The sequence below is a fragment of the Fusarium vanettenii genome (genome assembly GCF_000151355.1).
Source record: "Fusarium vanettenii 77-13-4 chromosome 5 genomic scaffold NECHAsca_5_chr5_3_0, whole genome shotgun sequence".
Lineage (NCBI taxonomy): Eukaryota > Fungi > Ascomycota > Sordariomycetes > Hypocreales > Nectriaceae > Fusarium > Fusarium vanettenii.
The window spans coordinates 1290101-1306229 of NW_003315878.1; the positions used below are offsets into that span (position 1 = coordinate 1290101).

General features: G+C 52.7%; 4 protein-coding genes across 4 annotated transcripts; 1 reads left to right on the forward strand and 3 right to left on the reverse strand.

The window, feature by feature from the left end:
- Positions 1–2818: 2818 nt before the first annotated feature.
- On the reverse strand, positions 2819–5679 carry NECHADRAFT_80538 (uncharacterized protein; the record flags this gene model as incomplete). The annotated part of the gene is made up of 2 exons (XM_003051205.1): positions 2819–5499; positions 5565–5679. 2 exons carry the CDS (start codon positions 5677–5679, stop codon positions 2819–2821), a joined length of 2796 nt encoding a protein of 931 aa, XP_003051251.1.
- Positions 5680–7399: 1720 nt separating this feature from the next.
- NECHADRAFT_104514 (uncharacterized protein) lies at positions 7400–9007 on the reverse strand. Its single transcript, XM_003051206.1, has 4 exons — positions 8505–9007; positions 8238–8442; positions 7959–8167; positions 7400–7907 (listed from the first exon to the last, which is right to left on the reverse strand). Exons 1-4 carry the CDS (start codon positions 8677–8679, stop codon positions 7825–7827), a joined length of 672 nt encoding a protein of 223 aa, XP_003051252.1. The 5' UTR covers positions 8680–9007; the 3' UTR covers positions 7400–7824.
- A 1373-nt stretch (positions 9008–10380) lies between these two features.
- On the reverse strand, positions 10381–12377 carry NECHADRAFT_69539 (glycosyltransferase family 62). The gene is made up of 6 exons (XM_003051207.1): positions 12193–12377; positions 11507–12135; positions 11413–11460; positions 11280–11360; positions 11094–11228; positions 10381–11042 (listed from the first exon to the last, which is right to left on the reverse strand). The coding sequence occupies exons 1-6, from the start codon at positions 12363–12365 to the stop codon at positions 10897–10899; spliced, it is 1212 nt and encodes a 403-aa protein (XP_003051253.1). The 5' UTR covers positions 12366–12377; the 3' UTR covers positions 10381–10896.
- Positions 12378–14281: 1904 nt separating this feature from the next.
- On the forward strand, positions 14282–15364 carry NECHADRAFT_80541 (uncharacterized protein; the record flags this gene model as incomplete). Its single annotated transcript, XM_003050812.1, has 1 exon — positions 14282–15364. The coding sequence occupies one exon, from the start codon at positions 14282–14284 to the stop codon at positions 15362–15364; it is 1083 nt and encodes a 360-aa protein (XP_003050858.1).
- Positions 15365–16129: the final 765 nt, after the last annotated feature.

Consider the following 16129-nt stretch of genomic DNA (forward strand, 5'->3'; position numbering starts at 1 on the left):
CAAAAGCTACTCTGGAGCATATCAGAACATCAGAACCAGAATGCTAGGAGATCGGCCGCCACCTGTTGAGATTTTGGAGCTGTCGGCAGAAAACAGTCCAAGTCGACGATCCAGCAGGGTCTTGGAAGATGAACAAAATCAGGAGGGAGCCGTGACAGAAGGGAATATCACCGGTGCCAGTATCTTCATGAGCCTGATCAATGCAAATCGAAACATTCAGGGGGCAGAGTCATTAAAAAAGCAAGCTGCAACTGCTACCTCTGCTAGCCGGAATGCCACTGGTCAAGACGTGGTCGCTGGTCACGAAGTTGCCAACCGAAAAGTCCATGGCGAGCACGGGATCAGTCTGCGAAGAAGATCTCATGTTAGTTTACGCAACATGCAAGGATTCAGTCTTCCAAAGTCACACAAGCGACAGCCGATTGCAAGGGACTAGTCGCCCATCCGCAAGCGGTTTGTCGCCTCGGTTGCTTGCTTGAGCACCGCTCTCATTGGAGTCATACTCGGGATCTACACTGGTCTCGTCCCGTCGATTCAGTACTACATTGTGGATCAATCTCATTTGACTGTTCACGGAAATACGGGGTGCTTTCTTGCTTTGGCCTTGCCGTCATTTTTCCTCTGGCCACTACCGCTCCTCCATGGCCGAAAGCCATACATCATGGCGAGTCTTATCGTTGCAATGCCTTTGCTCTTCCCGCAGGCCATTGCCGTGAGCAGTCAAAGATTAACCAACACTGCCTCGTGGAGGGCGTTGCTACTTGCTTCTCGTACTTTGATGGGAGGCTCGCTTGGGTTTGCCAGCATGAACTTCCACTCGGTTCTGACAGATCTGTTTGGAGCATCGTTGATGAGCAAGCATCCTCATCAGGAGGTGGTTGACCAGTTTGATGCGAGGAGACATGGAGGAGGCATGGGTGTTTGGCTCGGTATTTGGACATGGTCTTGGATTGGATCTCTTGGGCTTGGTTTTCTCATCGGAGCAGCCATCATCGACAGGCATCCGCCGGCCTGGGGATTCTACGTCAGCATCATGTTCATTGCAGTGGTGCTCCTCCTCAATGTCGCATGCCCAGAGGTTCGTCGATCAGCTTACCGACGGTCTATTGCGGAAGTACGAACTGGAGAGGACGTTTCACGCCGGCTAGCTCGAGGAGAGATCATGATGCATCGAGTCAAAACAGGCCCCAAGTGGTGGGGTGAAGAGGTGTACCATGGGATTCGACTATCCATTGAGATGCTTCGGCAACCTGGTTTTGCGGTGATGGCGATCTACGTCGCGTGGATCTACGCCCAAGTGGTGCTCGTTATCATCCTTCTAGGTTCACTTGTCTCGCGATTTTACCGCCTGAGATCACCTTATGTTGGCCTTCATGTCGCCTCGGTCACGCTTGGAGCCCTTCTTGCTATTCCTTTTCAGAAGGCCAGTATCTTCTCCAGGTCCCGAAACCGACGAGTCAACTCCAGCCGCGAAACTCTAGACAAGAAGGTTGCCTGGTCATCTCATCTCATCCGCCGGGCGCTCTTTACAGTCTCTCTGCCTATAGGCGGCGCCTGCTACGCTGCTGTTTCATCTGGGCCGCCGATCAATGCAGGTGCACCTACATTCTTCGCCTTGTGCATCGGGTTCCTGTCTTGCCTCGCAGTCTCTGAGTGCAACGGCTTAATCATGGAGACGTTTGACACTTCAGACTTGTCTCCAGGGATGGTTGGTCGACACCGTGATCCCGCTAACCAAGACCAGAGAAGAACCAACTACTCGTCTTTTCCAAGAGTCACATCAGGGTTCGCGATTATCCATTCTCTGGCCTTCGTTCTTGCGGCGGGTTCAACTGCACTGGGTGGCCATATCCAGCGAAAGCTTGGTCAACAAGTTGCCACTGGCATTGTGGCAGGCATACTCTTCCTGTTGACAGCCCTACTGTTGCTTGTTCTCATCCGCTTCAAGAACGTGCTGATCATACCTCGATCCAAATCGGAGGAAGTGGACAGGTTAACCCAAGCCCGGCGACGGTCTACAAGGCGCCGTGCCTCCATGCCCAACGACCTACGAGCCATGATGGAGGAGGATTTCGCCTGGCGGCCTATCATGATGGGCAATCCCATGGGCAAGAATCGTCGAATGAATGTGTTAGAGATGGGCAATATGACGCGGTGGCAGGACATCCGGCGGCGGAACAAACTTATCGATGCAGGCGTGCATCTTAACCGTGACACATTGGATCAGGGCCTTGAGGCTGTGGATGCAGCACTCGAGAATCATATCGATGACATGCGCCGAAACGATCATGGGCTCTTCAAGCGAGGAAGCTTGAGAAGGCACGGAAGCCGTCTCCGTCGCAGCAATCAGAGCAGCGACCAGACATTCCATGATGTGGAACTGGACATGCTCGATCCCGTGGCGACGCCGAGTGAGCCAGCTCAACCACGGCAGTTTGTTGAAAGAGAATGTGTCATGGGACAGACAGTCAAGGAGGAGAATGAGGACGAGGCACAAGCGGGACCAAGCAGTAGCAGAAAGGATTGAGACTTGAAGGCACGAAGAGCGATCGAGGGCTTGAAGATACCAAGTTAGGAACCTAGAATGAACGTTTATCAAATACAGAATGTTCTTTTCTTCCCTAATAACTTCCCATTGCGGTTCCGGCAAATATTCATCCAGTCTATGGCTGAGGCTCATTACAGCAGCTGGTGCGTGGTAGTAGCTAATGATACAAATACAGTTTCTACTTGAAAAAGGAAAAGAAAAGGGAATAACTATGTTGGTATGTGTTGTTGACAAACAAAAGATGGATTGCGTAAATTCATTTCATTTTCCCTACTGCACGTTCAGGTACAGGTCATCTCCGCGCCGAGTAGGTGTCAAGGTCGGCTTCCAGTGAGGGGACAAGGGAAATCCAGGAGGTGTCAGGTTGGGATCCTCGCGGCGCCATTTGGAGGCTTTGGGTGACTCAGTGCCTATGGACATGTTTGCGGCACGGTCCGAGCCGAGGCGCTTGGCAAGGAGGGTCGAGTCGCCGGATCGGGACGAGGGCTGACTCGTGGTTGGTGAAGGATTGTAGGTTTGGTATTGGACGCGAGAAGGATGGATTTGTGAGTGCTGCTGGAACTGGGCCTGTGGTTGTTGTTGGTATTGGAACGATTGGTACGCAGAGTTGCGTGGGTATGGGGGGTTGGGATTGGGTTGGAAAGATTGGTATCCTTGTGGCGGCTGGCGCTGGTAGGATGTGTTGGGGGTTTGTCGTTGATGTGGATGGATGGGTTGCTGCTGTTGGAAAGACTGGTAAGACTGGGGTAGTCTTTGAGCAGCCTGCCAGTTGGACTGAGGTCTAGGAGACGGCTTATGCGAGGGAGGCCGTTGGTATGGTCGATATGTCTGGGCTTGAGAGCCAGAGGCGGAACGGCGATGCTGGGATGAGTGACTAGTGTTGATAGGTTGATGCATAGTGCTGAGAGGTTGAGGGTAAGGAGGATCAAAGTAGAAAGGAGAGACCTGGGAACGGTTCGAGTTCATGGGTTGAGCGTTGTAGGCCTCAGCCTCGTTCGGTGGAGGAGAAGGGTCGACGAGACGCATCGAGGGGGAATCTTGTTCAAGTCCAACGTTTGGAATCACCTCGGGCTCGTTCAGTTGCTGTTGCTGTTGCTGTTGCTGTGGAGTTTGCATCATTCCAAGTGTCGGGCTGGGCTGTCCTGGAGGATGGTAGACAACCTGGCGCGTGGGTGGACCAGATCTCCTGTTGTAGTCACTCATCTGGCTCATCCGTCGGGGGTCTCGAGGCGGGATCCTGGGTTGACGGGGAGGAGATTCGACAACGGGTGAGAGTGTAGCCTGCTGCTCCTGGGATAGGGCGGCTACGGCAGGCACAGGAGCGGGTTCTTCGGATGAGGTGGTGATGGTGGTAACGTTGCTGCTGCTTGAGTCTTCACGTGGTCGAGTCAGGTTCCGGGTCATGGAGCGGCGCGTAGTCATGTTCCGCCGAGGATGATTCTGAGACGAGAAGAAAGGAGACGGATACTGAGGACGAGGGCCAGCAGGCTTCTCCTTTGGCGGAACGCCCGCAGGACGAATATCTGCCGCGGGAGCAAGAGATCGAGACCTAGCCAGACCAACAGACGACATGTTGTTGTCATCCTTGGGTGGTGGTTTTGGCGGCACACTCTCCTGCGACTCTTTGGAGCCTTGTGAGCCTCGAGCAATGACAGACGCGCGTTTAGAATTACCAAGAACCCAGTTCCCGTACTGGTCAGCAACGTAGTACGTGCCCGCAGAGATGGGCGTCGTGGGCGGGGGCCGCCAGACCTGCGTCGAGTTGGTGTTTGCCGAGGACGAGATTCGGTCCTCCTCAAACTCGGTCACGTTGCTCTCGCGGTTGTTGTTGCTGCTCCTGCGGCCGACGTTGCTTGACGTGCTGATGTGCAGCTTGGGTGGTGTCGGTCTGTTTCTCGATGGTGAACCTACACCTGCAGCTGATGAGAGTGCCGGTGGTGCTGTCATTTGAGAGACATTCTCTTGGCTGGATGAGCCGACGTTGTGGTGCTCGTGGTCGCCCCATTCTGGTTGGAGTAGGGGAGGTGACTTCTCCTTGTTGATCTTAAGAGGAAGACTTGGCAGAACTGGCTTTGCTGGGAGTAACTTTGATATCCTCCTCAGGGGCGATGAGTGAGCGGTACGGCTTGAGGGGGCGGGTGAGATTGCCAGACCAAGGGTGCTAGGTCTAAGGCTCTTCCTGTTATAAGCGGGTGGTGGTGGAGGAGGAACTGATGGATCGAGGGTTGGGCGCATCTGATGGATCATCCAGGAGTCATGTCCGCCGCCATTCCTAGGGTCTTCTGGTTTGTATCCCCAGGTATCTCGCATGGGGAGAAATCCGGTCTTGGCCTTGGGATGGTTCTTGCGGCGGTAGTACCTCGCCAACACAATAGCTCCGGCAGCGACCCCGGCAGCAGCGAGGACACCGACCGAGATACCGGCAACTTGCTCACTGGAGAGCTTTCCTGAATCCTTATCATCTTCATCCTTGCCGCCAGCGCCGCCAGCTGGCGCCTCAGTGGATGTGGTAGCTGCTGTTTCTGTCGTTGATGTCGAGCTAGAGACAGATGCTTTTCGGGTCGAAAAGGTAGTCGGATCGTTCGAGGCACCAGAAGAAGTCGGCGGTTCGGTGATGAATGCAATATCCGTAGGATATTCCGTTCCTTCCTCTGAAGAGGTAGCATCGCGGTCCTTGCTCGCTGACCGTTTCGTAGATGTTCTCGTAATGGGCAGCGGAGGAGGCTCTGATGTGTCGACAACGAGGGTCGTCGGTAACGTTTGAGAAGAGGAAGTACTGGAACTTCTATGGTGCGGTCCGTTGGACACAGTAGGTTCAATTGGTTCGGTGACTGTCACGGATGGGAATGTGATGACTCCTCCTGAAGGGGCCAAAACGAGCGTTGCAGTAATGGTGCGTTGTGTCGGGCTAATAGCATCGGGCTGTCCATTACACATATCGTACGCCAATTCTATTATCCGGTCTGTATTACTGTAAGTCTTGGATCTTTACTCTCTTCATCCGTATAAGACGTACCGCTTGCTTCCCTCTCTGAACAATATCCAACTGATCGCTCAGCAGAGATACACTGCATTGCGCCCTCGCCTAGTGTAAAACCCGTAGCTCCTATCCGAGAACACATGCAGTCCATGGTTAGGTTGCTATCGCAGCCTGTAGACGCATAGTTGACTGAGAGGAACGAGGCGAAACATTCCTCTGCGCAGCTGGGGATATAGCGTCCGGCTTCGCTCGGTAGGCTAGCTGCCAACACGGCGGTCGTATAGAAGATTAACCATGGCGACGGGAAGAAAAATGGCCTTCTGGCCATTCTACAAAGAAACATCTAAAGAGTAAGACTGTCAGTCATTACCACGGTATTTGGGTGGCGTCAGCGTTAACACACCTAAAAGGAAGGGGATCCTATTAAGAGAGATGGCCAGCATCTCAACGGAGTGTATTCATGAGAAGCCGCAACAAGACCACACAAGAACTATTAAGACCAAGGAAAAATAAGAAAAGGAAAAAGACGGTCTTGTGGGAGTCAACGACGGACACACAGCATATGGGAGTGAAAGAGACAAAGTGAGAGAGGGAAGAATTGCGAAACACCATCACCGGGGGGTAGGTTGGAAACATGGGAGACATATGAACCGAATCACACCTTGGCCTGCTACTCTCCCAGCCGCCGTGCCTGCTCCACCCCCCGCAGAGTTCCGTGACAAGACATTCAAGGTAGGTCAGCGCTTGCCTGGCCTACATGGCGTTGTGAGTCCTGCAAGCCTCCCTCAGCTCGAGGGCCTACGACGGTCACAGAGCCGCCAGAGCGGGCCACGAGGTCCCGCATGGTACCGGGGGAAGTCTCTGCGTCATGGTTGCAAAAGGAAAGTAAAAGGTTGGAACCGGGAAGGGTTATTTTGAAAGGCCTCTCCGCCTGCTGCTGCAGCCTGCAGCGCCAACAGTAACATTGTCAGTCGACCGCCGTTGAATAGAGGAGAGGCCACCCCAGACTGAGACCCACGACGTTCGCGGCGGCGGTTAGGGTTCGCACCATGAGTGGCTGAGGCTGACCCGTTTCCCTTAGGCGCCGCTTAAACGCGGGAGGAGTGGGTGATCCACTACGGCGCCAGCCGCTGACAGCCAACCATCCAACCAGAAACAGGCTCTCGAGTATCACGTGATATATCTCCGTCCAATGGCGGCGGCGCTGTAACCTCGAAATGCAGGCCTTCTCGACGCAGGCCACTTCTCAGATCCAGCAAAAAAAATGTGATGACCCTTGGCCCCAAGTTTCGGACTCAGTTGAAGGCGCCTGGCCGACTTGCTTTCTCTGGGTACTTGGTTTTGGGCTTCCACGTCTGTCTCTCTGCGGCTTCCTTCCGCAACTCTGACATGGAAGTGCAACTAACAACCAACATACCTGAAGAGGGCCGTCCCAACAGCCCGGCTGAAAGAACCAAGCTCTCCACTCGGCCCATTGCGAGATCTCTCGATTAGATTATCCAAGCAATCAAAATCGTCCGTTTCTTTTCGGCTTGGGCCTTGTTTCGGTGACGAGATAGAGATCCCGCCATCAATCCAAAAAGAAAGCGGCGGCCCGACCCACACATTGGACAGCGAGGTGGCCACATATCAAGCCCTGCTTGTGCTTCTGGTAGCCAGAGAACATGTCGATCGTGCTGCTTTTCCATACCTTGACATGGGGCCTGGTTTTTGGGCCCTTCTTGACGTGGACTCTGTCATATCATATGGGAGTTCGCCAAGATGCTCGCTCTGCGGTTCCGCCCCCTTGTCAGTCCCAACTTACAAGTTGGACCTGGGCAGACATGTTCAGCTGATGTCTGCCGTTCAAACTCCGCAACATCCCATTCGCGCGAATGCTACATGATTTATTCGCATTAAAGATCTAGATTCTCTGCCATCTGAAAGCTCGCCAAGCGTCACCAATATCCCTCGCCTGGCGTTCACATCCTACACCGCCTGCAAAACCATCAAGCGAAACCTCGCCCGAGATGAAGAGCGCGATGTTAATGCCAGTACCAAAGGGGCAAAGATGGACAGTGGTTTGCAACCAACAAGCATCAGCAACAGCCTCAGACGCCAACGCCGACAGAACACCCAACAGAATAAAAAAGACCTGTAGGACACGAGGGGGTTCACAGACCATCCCCTTCCTCCCCCTTAACCCATCCATTCACCTCTTGTTAGCGAGGAGAGTCGGCGTAAATGTATGTGGTCCCGCGCTCAAATCCCAACCAACCAGATGCTATGCAACAACCGAAGCCGCCCAACAGTCACCTTACATGGCCATCTCAGCCTGCAACTTTCGCAACTCGGCCTCTTCGTCGTCTTCCTCCACAGCCTGCTTCTTGCTCGATTGAGCTGCCGCATGTTAGTTTCGTTACAAGACCAAGGTCCATTCCGTGCACTTACGCTCTGTGTTTACCGGCGTGGGCATCTTGTGTACTGCATCTGATACGGGCACGTTGCCTGTCGTGAGCATTTGCTCGTCGAGCTGCTCCTGTTGTAGCTGCTCCAGCTCCTCTTCCAGATCGACGTCATCGACGTAGTCGCCGATAGTGGCGTTGGTCATGGCGGCGACAATCTCTTCGCTCATGGCATTGTGCTCTCGCAATTTCTCCCTGTATCAAGAAATCAGAAAATGTCTCCTTCAAAAACGGCAAAAGTCGGGGAAGGGGTTTAGGGACGCACATTGTCTCGTCCACCTTCTCCGGTGTAAGCTTTCCGTGGATCTGTGCCATGGCCTGGCTGGCCTTCTCCATCGCCACCAGGGTCTCCCGGTTGATGTTGGCCGACTCGATCGCGTTGATTTGCTGCTCCAGTGTCCCTATCTGCGAGACTGTCTGGTCGAGCGAGTGCTCATGTGTCTTCTTACGCCTCAAGGCCGCCTTGGCCGCTGTCATGTCCATCAGCATCTCTGCCCCGCATTGTCCCGTTGCTCCAGTGAGGGCCGCATACCATTCTTGTTTGTATTGACGTTCTTGCGAGCGATGCCATCCTGCTCGTCAATCTGTGTCTGAAGATGCCTCTCGCGCTTCTGCAGCATCTCCAGCTGCGCGCGCAGACCGAGGATCGCATTCTTGGGGGTGTCCTTGCGCTTCTGCGCCGCGCCACCGCCAAACCAGCCCCACATGTTTCTGGTAGTTGTTGTTGTTGTGTCGGGTTGTTGATGAAGGAGGAGGAGGAGAGAGGATGAGGAGCAAGAGTCCTATTTCCTCTCAAAGAACAGGTCGATCCGGAAAATGGCGTAACGGACGGGGGCCTCGACTCGGACTGGGATAGTGGGGTTGGGCCGAAAGGTGCTCTTGAGGTGGTGCAGTTTGCCAGAGAAATAAAGGCAGACGTACACGGACTCGGGACAGTCGAGGGACCCAAGTCTACCGCTTCGTTTCGGTCTTGGTCGTCGTCAGCGTCGTCGTTATGTCTGGTGTTTTGGTTGGTGGTTGACAAGGTTGGGTCGAGGCAGCCTGCGAGGACTCTTATCGTTGCCTGTGCCAGTTCGCGGGAGGATGACGGCACTCTTTGCCTTTGTCCGAGATTTTCCCGATCATGTGACGCAATATTTCACATGGCCAACCCGAGATGAAAGGTATGATTCGCCCACGCCCTTACTTGTACAAGTTAGGCTGACAAGACCATCATTTCATTGGAGGCTTTCCGATGATTGATAGTCGAAATTATTGACCAAGGGTTATTTCATATCTACATTGCTAGAAGATCCGAATGGCTTTTGCCATGTCTATTCGTTTTCTGTAAATCTTGAGCCGATATCTACACCCCTTTCACAGGTCAAGTGAGAATATGTCAGCATCTCGAGCTTTTCACGGAACCACATGCTTGAGTCACGCGAGCCACCTCTCTGAGTCAGAGGTGAAGCTATTCCCACCTAGCAACCCCATCAGCCAATCACCAGACAACCCCTTCTTTTCAAGTCATTATAGCATTTTACGGTCAGATGAGATACCCTTCTTCTACCTATTTGAGAATGTGTCTGTGTTTTATACAATTATGTCACGATAAATGTTTTTGCGAACTTGTGTCACCCCTCCAACTTCCTTCTTACACTCAATCCCCCATTAACAAAGACGAGGCCTGGAGGTTGCCTGATTAGGGAGACTCAAGCCACACTATTTTTTGTATTTGAAAGCAAACGTTTCATTTGTAAAAGCGAAGTGAGTCTTATAATACTCTTTAGCTTCCCTCGTTGAGCTCTTAGCCCCTCGACCTGGTTATACCTTCAACTCACACTTATACTTACCGCTATGGACCCTTAAAGTCATTTAAAATATCTTGCTATAATCTTCAAAAAAAAAAAAAAAAAAGAAAGAAAGAAAGAAAGAAAGAAAGAAAAAATACTTCAAACTGCATTTCTCTCTGGTTCTCCCTCATCTCCCAACTCATGACGATACTCCTGACCTTGATCTTGTCGTTGCCTTGCTCCATTACGCAACCGCAGTTTTCTTCTGTTAGGCATCTACCAAAATCCCTGAACAGGACGAAATTACGGTTCAGGTTTTCTTTTCCAGTATTGTGGACGAGATAATGGACAATGATCATGGCGCATGAGCAGAGATGGTGGAACAGACCGTTCTACTGGATTAATAGATTAGGCACCAGCTTCCGCAACCCCGGTTGCCTTGAAGAGGGGTGACAAGAGGCTTTCTATATCGTCAGTATTATTATAATGGTCGAAATATCAGGGTAGTATTGAGAAAGAGGAATAATATTGGCTTGCGTGTATTTGAGGCAGATGCCTAGTCAACTTCACGAGGCAACACTTAGAGGTCATCACTTGAAGATGCACCATAAAGTCGAACTCAAGAGTAGTCAAGGACTAAGCCAAGGCGGTCTTGTTCATGTACAAATTATGTTGTGTTGTCTATTTGCAAATCTGCTCCAGACTCCGCCAACCCGCATCCACCCACCAGGACTCGCCAAGTCTCTATCTACACTCGTGTTGCTTCTTCTCAAACCCAATTCGATCCATCGCAACCCAATCTTGACAATAGACAACCAGTATTCAAATATTACAGAAAAGCATCTGGTTCGCTTTTGGCCCACCCCACCTCCTAAAAATCCCATAGCGCCAGCATGACCGTATTAAAGACGCGACGGGTCGAGTCGAAATGAAATGGAACAAGTTGCCTGGAGAACGCCAACATGGTTGTTGCGCTCGCCATGCTCGGCTCGGTATTCTGTACCGAATCCGCTGAAAGTTGGAAACGTTGACACGCGTAACGTCATGGGTCCACGTATAGAGTTGCAGGTCCAAGGACCAGCCTTCCCTTCTCATAAGAAGGGGCTGAGGCGTAGGAGATCAACTCGAGCCTGAGCTATCGGTTCGAGCATTTTACTTGTTGCCCTTTTCCTGCGTGTCATAGTGCCAGACGATGTAGTTGGGGAGGCCAATGACATCGTATCCAGCACGCTTGGCCATCTTGGCAAAGCCTTCGGTCTCAGCCTGGTTTTCAAAGGCATAGCAAGGGAAGTTAATGCCTGTAGAACATGTCAGTGTCTGCCCCAGTTCAGCTCCCGGTGGTAACGAACCAGATCGATGGACGTCAGCCTTGACAAGGATGTTGACGCCACCAATGCCATCAAGTTCAACTTCGACGTCTTTATTGTCACGCCAATTGCCCATCTTGGCCATATATTGGCGTCCAGTGTCAAACTCCTTGTAGCCTACATGTATGCTGTTAGAATAGTTCCGGTCCGCGCATTGGTATTACTGACCTTCAACGATGACGGTATCTTTGGGCAAGCTATCGGCGAGTTTGCGACCCTTGTCCGATTCAATCCAAGAGTTGTAGTCGACTGTTTGTGGATGTAAGTATGGGGAAACATTGACCAGATGTGCATCACTTACATCGACCCTCAATGTCAACACCCTTCTCGAAACGGTGGAACCAGATATCTAGAACAGTTAGTTTCGCCTTTACCTAGAAATGGCATCAACGTACTGGGAACGAGGACATCTTTGTCGTGTGCAATAAAGTCCTCGATGATCCGCCTTGGGGCCTGCTCAATGTCCACATCGCGCCAATACACCCAAGAGTGCTCGGGCTTCAAGGCCGTGGCCAGGAGATAGTTCCTGGCCTTGGCCATGGCTTTGCGCCGAGGTGCCTGGACCTCAAACGCATGTCTCTGGTCCGCATTCTGGCTCAGGTGGAAATGAAAGTTCTTCTCGACGACCGTAATGCTGTTGAACGGGACCTCGTCTTTCCGCTTTTGTAGATGGTCCAGTTCAGACGCCAGGACAGCCAGTGTATCATCTTTCGAGTCGGAGATCAGGAAGGCGAGGTCGATCAGGCGGTGGGGGTAGGTGAGCTCAGCAACGAGCTTGAAGTAGTTGGCGAGGAAGGGAGCAGCATCCTTCAGGGGTGTCAGGATGAGTATCCGCTCGTTCCTGATGAGGGCCTGATGGCTCGATGTTATGGGGTTCAGGTCGATGTGCTGGATCGTGGGAGATTCGACCTTGAGCGGCTTATGGTGGTTGAAGATGACGGGTGTCTGCATGTGAGCATTCCACACGGCATGTTCGTTCGGCGTCATCTCCATGGGGGACTTGTTCGGGCCCCAGCAGCGAACACTGGAACTCGGTCAGCTAAGGATTTCTTGGACAGGTGGTGCCGAGTCTTGGCCATACTCTTGCGGTCCCGGGGGTGTTGCTCGAATACTGCGGTATAGTAGTACTATGATGCCAGTTACACCGATAAGGAGCAACAGGCGCGACCGTGTCAGGTTAGAACGCAGTACTCTGCTCGGGGGCATCTGGGCCTTTGCGGCTCTCCAGTTGAGCCCGCCGTGTGGGAGAAGCATGGCGAGTGCTTCGGGTGGACCGTTGTCACCACCCAATCGTCAAGGTCAAGTCGTCCGTCGTGTGTATGATCCAAGAAGCTCCCGTCCCGTCGCAGCAGTCGTCGGCACGATGGTTGTCGTAAGCCACGTGGCTCTGCTGTCCCTAGGTGGTGGCCGATGTCGCAGCAGTCGTCGCAATCGCCGTTTGTCCAGAGGCAAAAGCTGGTCCCTCGTCTTTTTTCCTCCGGGGACAGATATGACGCTGAAATGGCTACGGACAGGGGTTTGTTGGCGGCTTTGGGGGAACTGAGGTCGTCGCGAAAGGGGTCTAGCGTGTCTAAGACGGCGTTCAGTATCAACAATGTTCTGTTCGCGTTGATCAAGGTTCAGCAGCAAGACTAAGGTAGAAACGAGTGTGTGGCGGCTCCGGTGCCAATTGGTGAAGACGGCCAGGTCAGGTCGTGAGATGGCAGAGCGACGAGAGGGAAGATGGAGCCAGCCAGAAAATACTACACTGTCAACATTGCGACAGCTCAGCACTTTCCCTCTCAGGATACAAAAAAAGCCTAGATTCTCGTTGGCTTAGCAAAGCTGGAGCCCAGTGCGTGCGTCCACTAGGCAGGTGCAGTGCAGTCCAGGGTCCTCGAAACGATTCAGGGCCGCCTCCCCCACTATTCTCGTGCTCTCCAGGCGCTCCACAGGGCCCGCCGCCCGGCGTCCCAGCGGCTTCAGCGGCAGACAGCCCCTATAATGGAATCCCGTCCGAATGCCGTCCACGTCCGGGATGAGTGGGTCTCTTCAACATTCATCATGGATCCCTCGTTTTATCTTGGCTTACCCTGGATTCGTGATAAATTACATGATCATTTGTTTCATGATTAGACAGTTATCTTTATGTTCTCTCTAAACTGTCCCTTACGATGATTGCCTTTGAATAGGTAGCGCAGTCTCGGCTTTCAAATAGTCAAGCTTCGTTATGCCATCCATAGTCCATGATGGAATGGCTACACATAACACACCCGTTCCGATGCCATGTCGTGGAACGGACCACGAAAATCACCATCAAGACCATCACAAGTAGGAGAATATTAACCCAAATCAGCGTAACATGTCACCACTGTAAGACCGGCGACAACCAGTTGCAGTTACGAGCTAGACACTCTGCTGTCCATATCACACTGATGCGTCGTTTCATAGGCCCTGAATACGAGGTTAGAATTCTTACAGTACAACAGAGAGGCCAGGAATCAGCATGAACCGAAGCACATCATGACCCTGATCTAGCGGAACCAGCATGCCTTCCCCCTGGCCGGCTAATCCACTGATCGTAAAAGATCTCCAACCAAAACGCCGTATGCTGACACCACCCCAGACGGCTGAAAGAAATAGCAGCCAGTATTCTTAAGCCGACTCCAGTCCTGGCGGGAAAACTCTGCCAGATCCCGGTGCAATTTTACAGTACCTATATAAAAAGAAGGACACCGCAAATAGAACACCTGATTGATAAGCTGGGGAATAAATGACCAGGGAAGTGTCCATGCTCAGTAGCTGGCATTGAAGTGATCGGCTGAGAATTCTTTCAAGCAACTCCGCTGACGTCGTCTTGTGTTCCAGATCGGCCTTGAGGATTGGACCAATGATATCGACAGGGCGCAATTGTCGCTGATCGCTGACTGTAGCAATGTCTCAACCACTGCCATCAGCGTGAATGTCTCCTATTCATCAAGATCTCCAGGAACGAGATACTCTACCAAGTCGCCTGCAAGAAGGGTCGCGTTCTTTAGACATTAGCGTGAAGGCAACTTGGGAATTTTTACGACCAGCAATCTCACATGCACGTCGCGCATTTGCGACATCATCTTACTTTGTTCATCCGCCGATTCACGATACCATCGAGGGCGACTCAAGTCAGGACAACACTCACAACATCACGAACAATGGCCGCAACAAGGCGCTCTGCACGCATCAGCGCACAATCTACACCTAGGCTAGAACCTCCCACTCAGACTGCGCCCAAAACCAATGGCCGGAAGCGCAAGGCACCTCCAGCCAAAGACAGAGCCGAAGCACCCTTGACACCACCAAGGAAGCGTGCGCAAGGCAACCCGACAACTCCGGCAGCAGTCCTCCCGCCGCTGACACCGACTCCCATTGCAGCAGGTCTTTTCGCCGAGTCTGGAAACTCTACCAGGAAGCCTCGCAGCGCGACCGTCACGCGGCTCGCGAACCCCAAGCTGACAAATGCGCCGCTGCTGTCACCAGAGACGTCAAGGCTTGTCGCATCGCGGGATATAGAAACCGTGTCGCCAAGCAAGGCGCCGCAAGTCAGGACGACAACTGAGAATTTGCTTCAAGAGGCCTGCGACCACCTCATTAAGGTTGATGGGCGCATGAAGCCGCTGATCGACAACCACCACTGTCGAGTCTTTTCACCAGAGGGATTGGCAGAGGAGATTGATCCGTTCGAGAGTCTTTCGAGTGGGATCATCAGCCAGCAAGTATCAGGAGCAGCGGCTAAGTCAATCAAGGCGAAATTTATTGCCTTGTTCGAGGAACAGCCCGACTCGCGATTCCCGCTCCCATCTCAGGTTGCCGCCAAGTCGATCGAGGAGCTTCGCACAGCAGGTCTTTCGCAGCGCAAAGCCGAGTATATCAAAGGCCTCGCTGAGAAGTTCGCCAGTGGAGAGTTAAGTGCTCGGATGCTTCACGATGCCTCGGACGAAGAGGTCATGGAGAAGCTGATCGCCGTGCGCGGCCTCGGCAAATGGTCCGTCGAAATGTTCGCTTGCTTTGGGCTTAAAAGAATGGATGTCTTCTCGCTCGGTGATCTGGGGGTTCAGAGAGGCATGGCTGCCTTTGTCGGTCGTGACGTTGCCAAACTCAAGTCCAAGGGCGGCAAGTGGAAGTACATGTCTGAGCAGGACATGGTCGAGCTGTCTGACAAGTTCGCGCCGTATCGGAGTCTCTTCATGTGGTACATGTGGCGAGTTGAGGAGACAGACATCAGCACGATGGAATAGCTTCCCTTTGCCCCTGGTTGCTGGGTCAGCTTTTGTTGTTGCTTGTACGCTGTTTACTGCGTAGACAAATGATCTCCTGAATGATGATGCGTCTTGACGGATCCGTTCCGATGCCCATCCTCTGGTAGCGTCGAGTGGTGATGTAATGTCACAGAGCTCATCAATAGTGTATGAATGATTGGCACAAACCGACTATCAAATCCATAGGCGCCTGATGATCTTCAGGAGTCGTTCTCCCAACCTCGTCGGCTCATCCAAGCTCGAAGGGCAAAATGCGCAATCAATGGCAATTATTTCGGAACAGGGACGTGATTGAAGGACCTGCTCGATTCGCCATCGACGATCTGCTCTGGGATGAGCCCGCTTTCATGGTATCGCTTCCAAACGGTGTTGAAATAGGTTACGCCACACGACGACGCCTTTGCCGAGCACCCAACAAGCCTGGGTTGGACCAACCCGCAGGAAAGGACATGGATATATCAGATCAGGTGCATGGATACGTGGTCAAGCTCCAGCTGGTTTGCTCCGACAAGAGGTCTTGGCAGCTCGACGGCTAAAGCTGTCTTGTGCAGTGAAAACCTTGATCACCACCCCCCATTCACCTGCATCGCCAGCTCGCTGCAAACCTGGCATGGTGGAATCTGAAAGCGGGAAGTGGGAGGCTGCTTGGCGAGGGACGACAGGTCATGAGCGGCCTCAGACTGCTGCACGCCAGGCCGCGGCAGCTCGATGGATTGGATCAAATGTGGAGTTGGAACAACCTAA

Coding starts and splice junctions, on each gene's coding strand:
- NECHADRAFT_104514 (XM_003051206.1), bottom strand. CDS start 8,679: ATGTGGGGCTGGTTTGGCGGTGGCGCGGCGCAGAAGCGCAAGGACACC. Junction 8,443..8,504: donor CGTCAATACAAACAAGAATG/GTATGCGGCCCT, acceptor TGGACATGACAG/CGGCCAAGGCGGCCTTGAGG. Junction 8,168..8,237: donor GAGAAGGTGGACGAGACAAT/GTGCGTCCCTAA, acceptor TTCTTGATACAG/GGAGAAATTGCGAGAGCACA.
- NECHADRAFT_69539 (XM_003051207.1), bottom strand. CDS start 12,365: ATGCTTCTCCCACACGGCGGGCTCAACTGGAGAGCCGCAAAGGCCCAG. Junction 12,136..12,192: donor ACACCCCCGGGACCGCAAGA/GTATGGCCAAGA, acceptor ACCGAGTTCCAG/TGTTCGCTGCTGGGGCCCGA. Junction 11,043..11,093: donor GGCTGACGTCCATCGATCTG/GTTCGTTACCAC, acceptor CATGTTCTACAG/GCATTAACTTCCCTTGCTAT.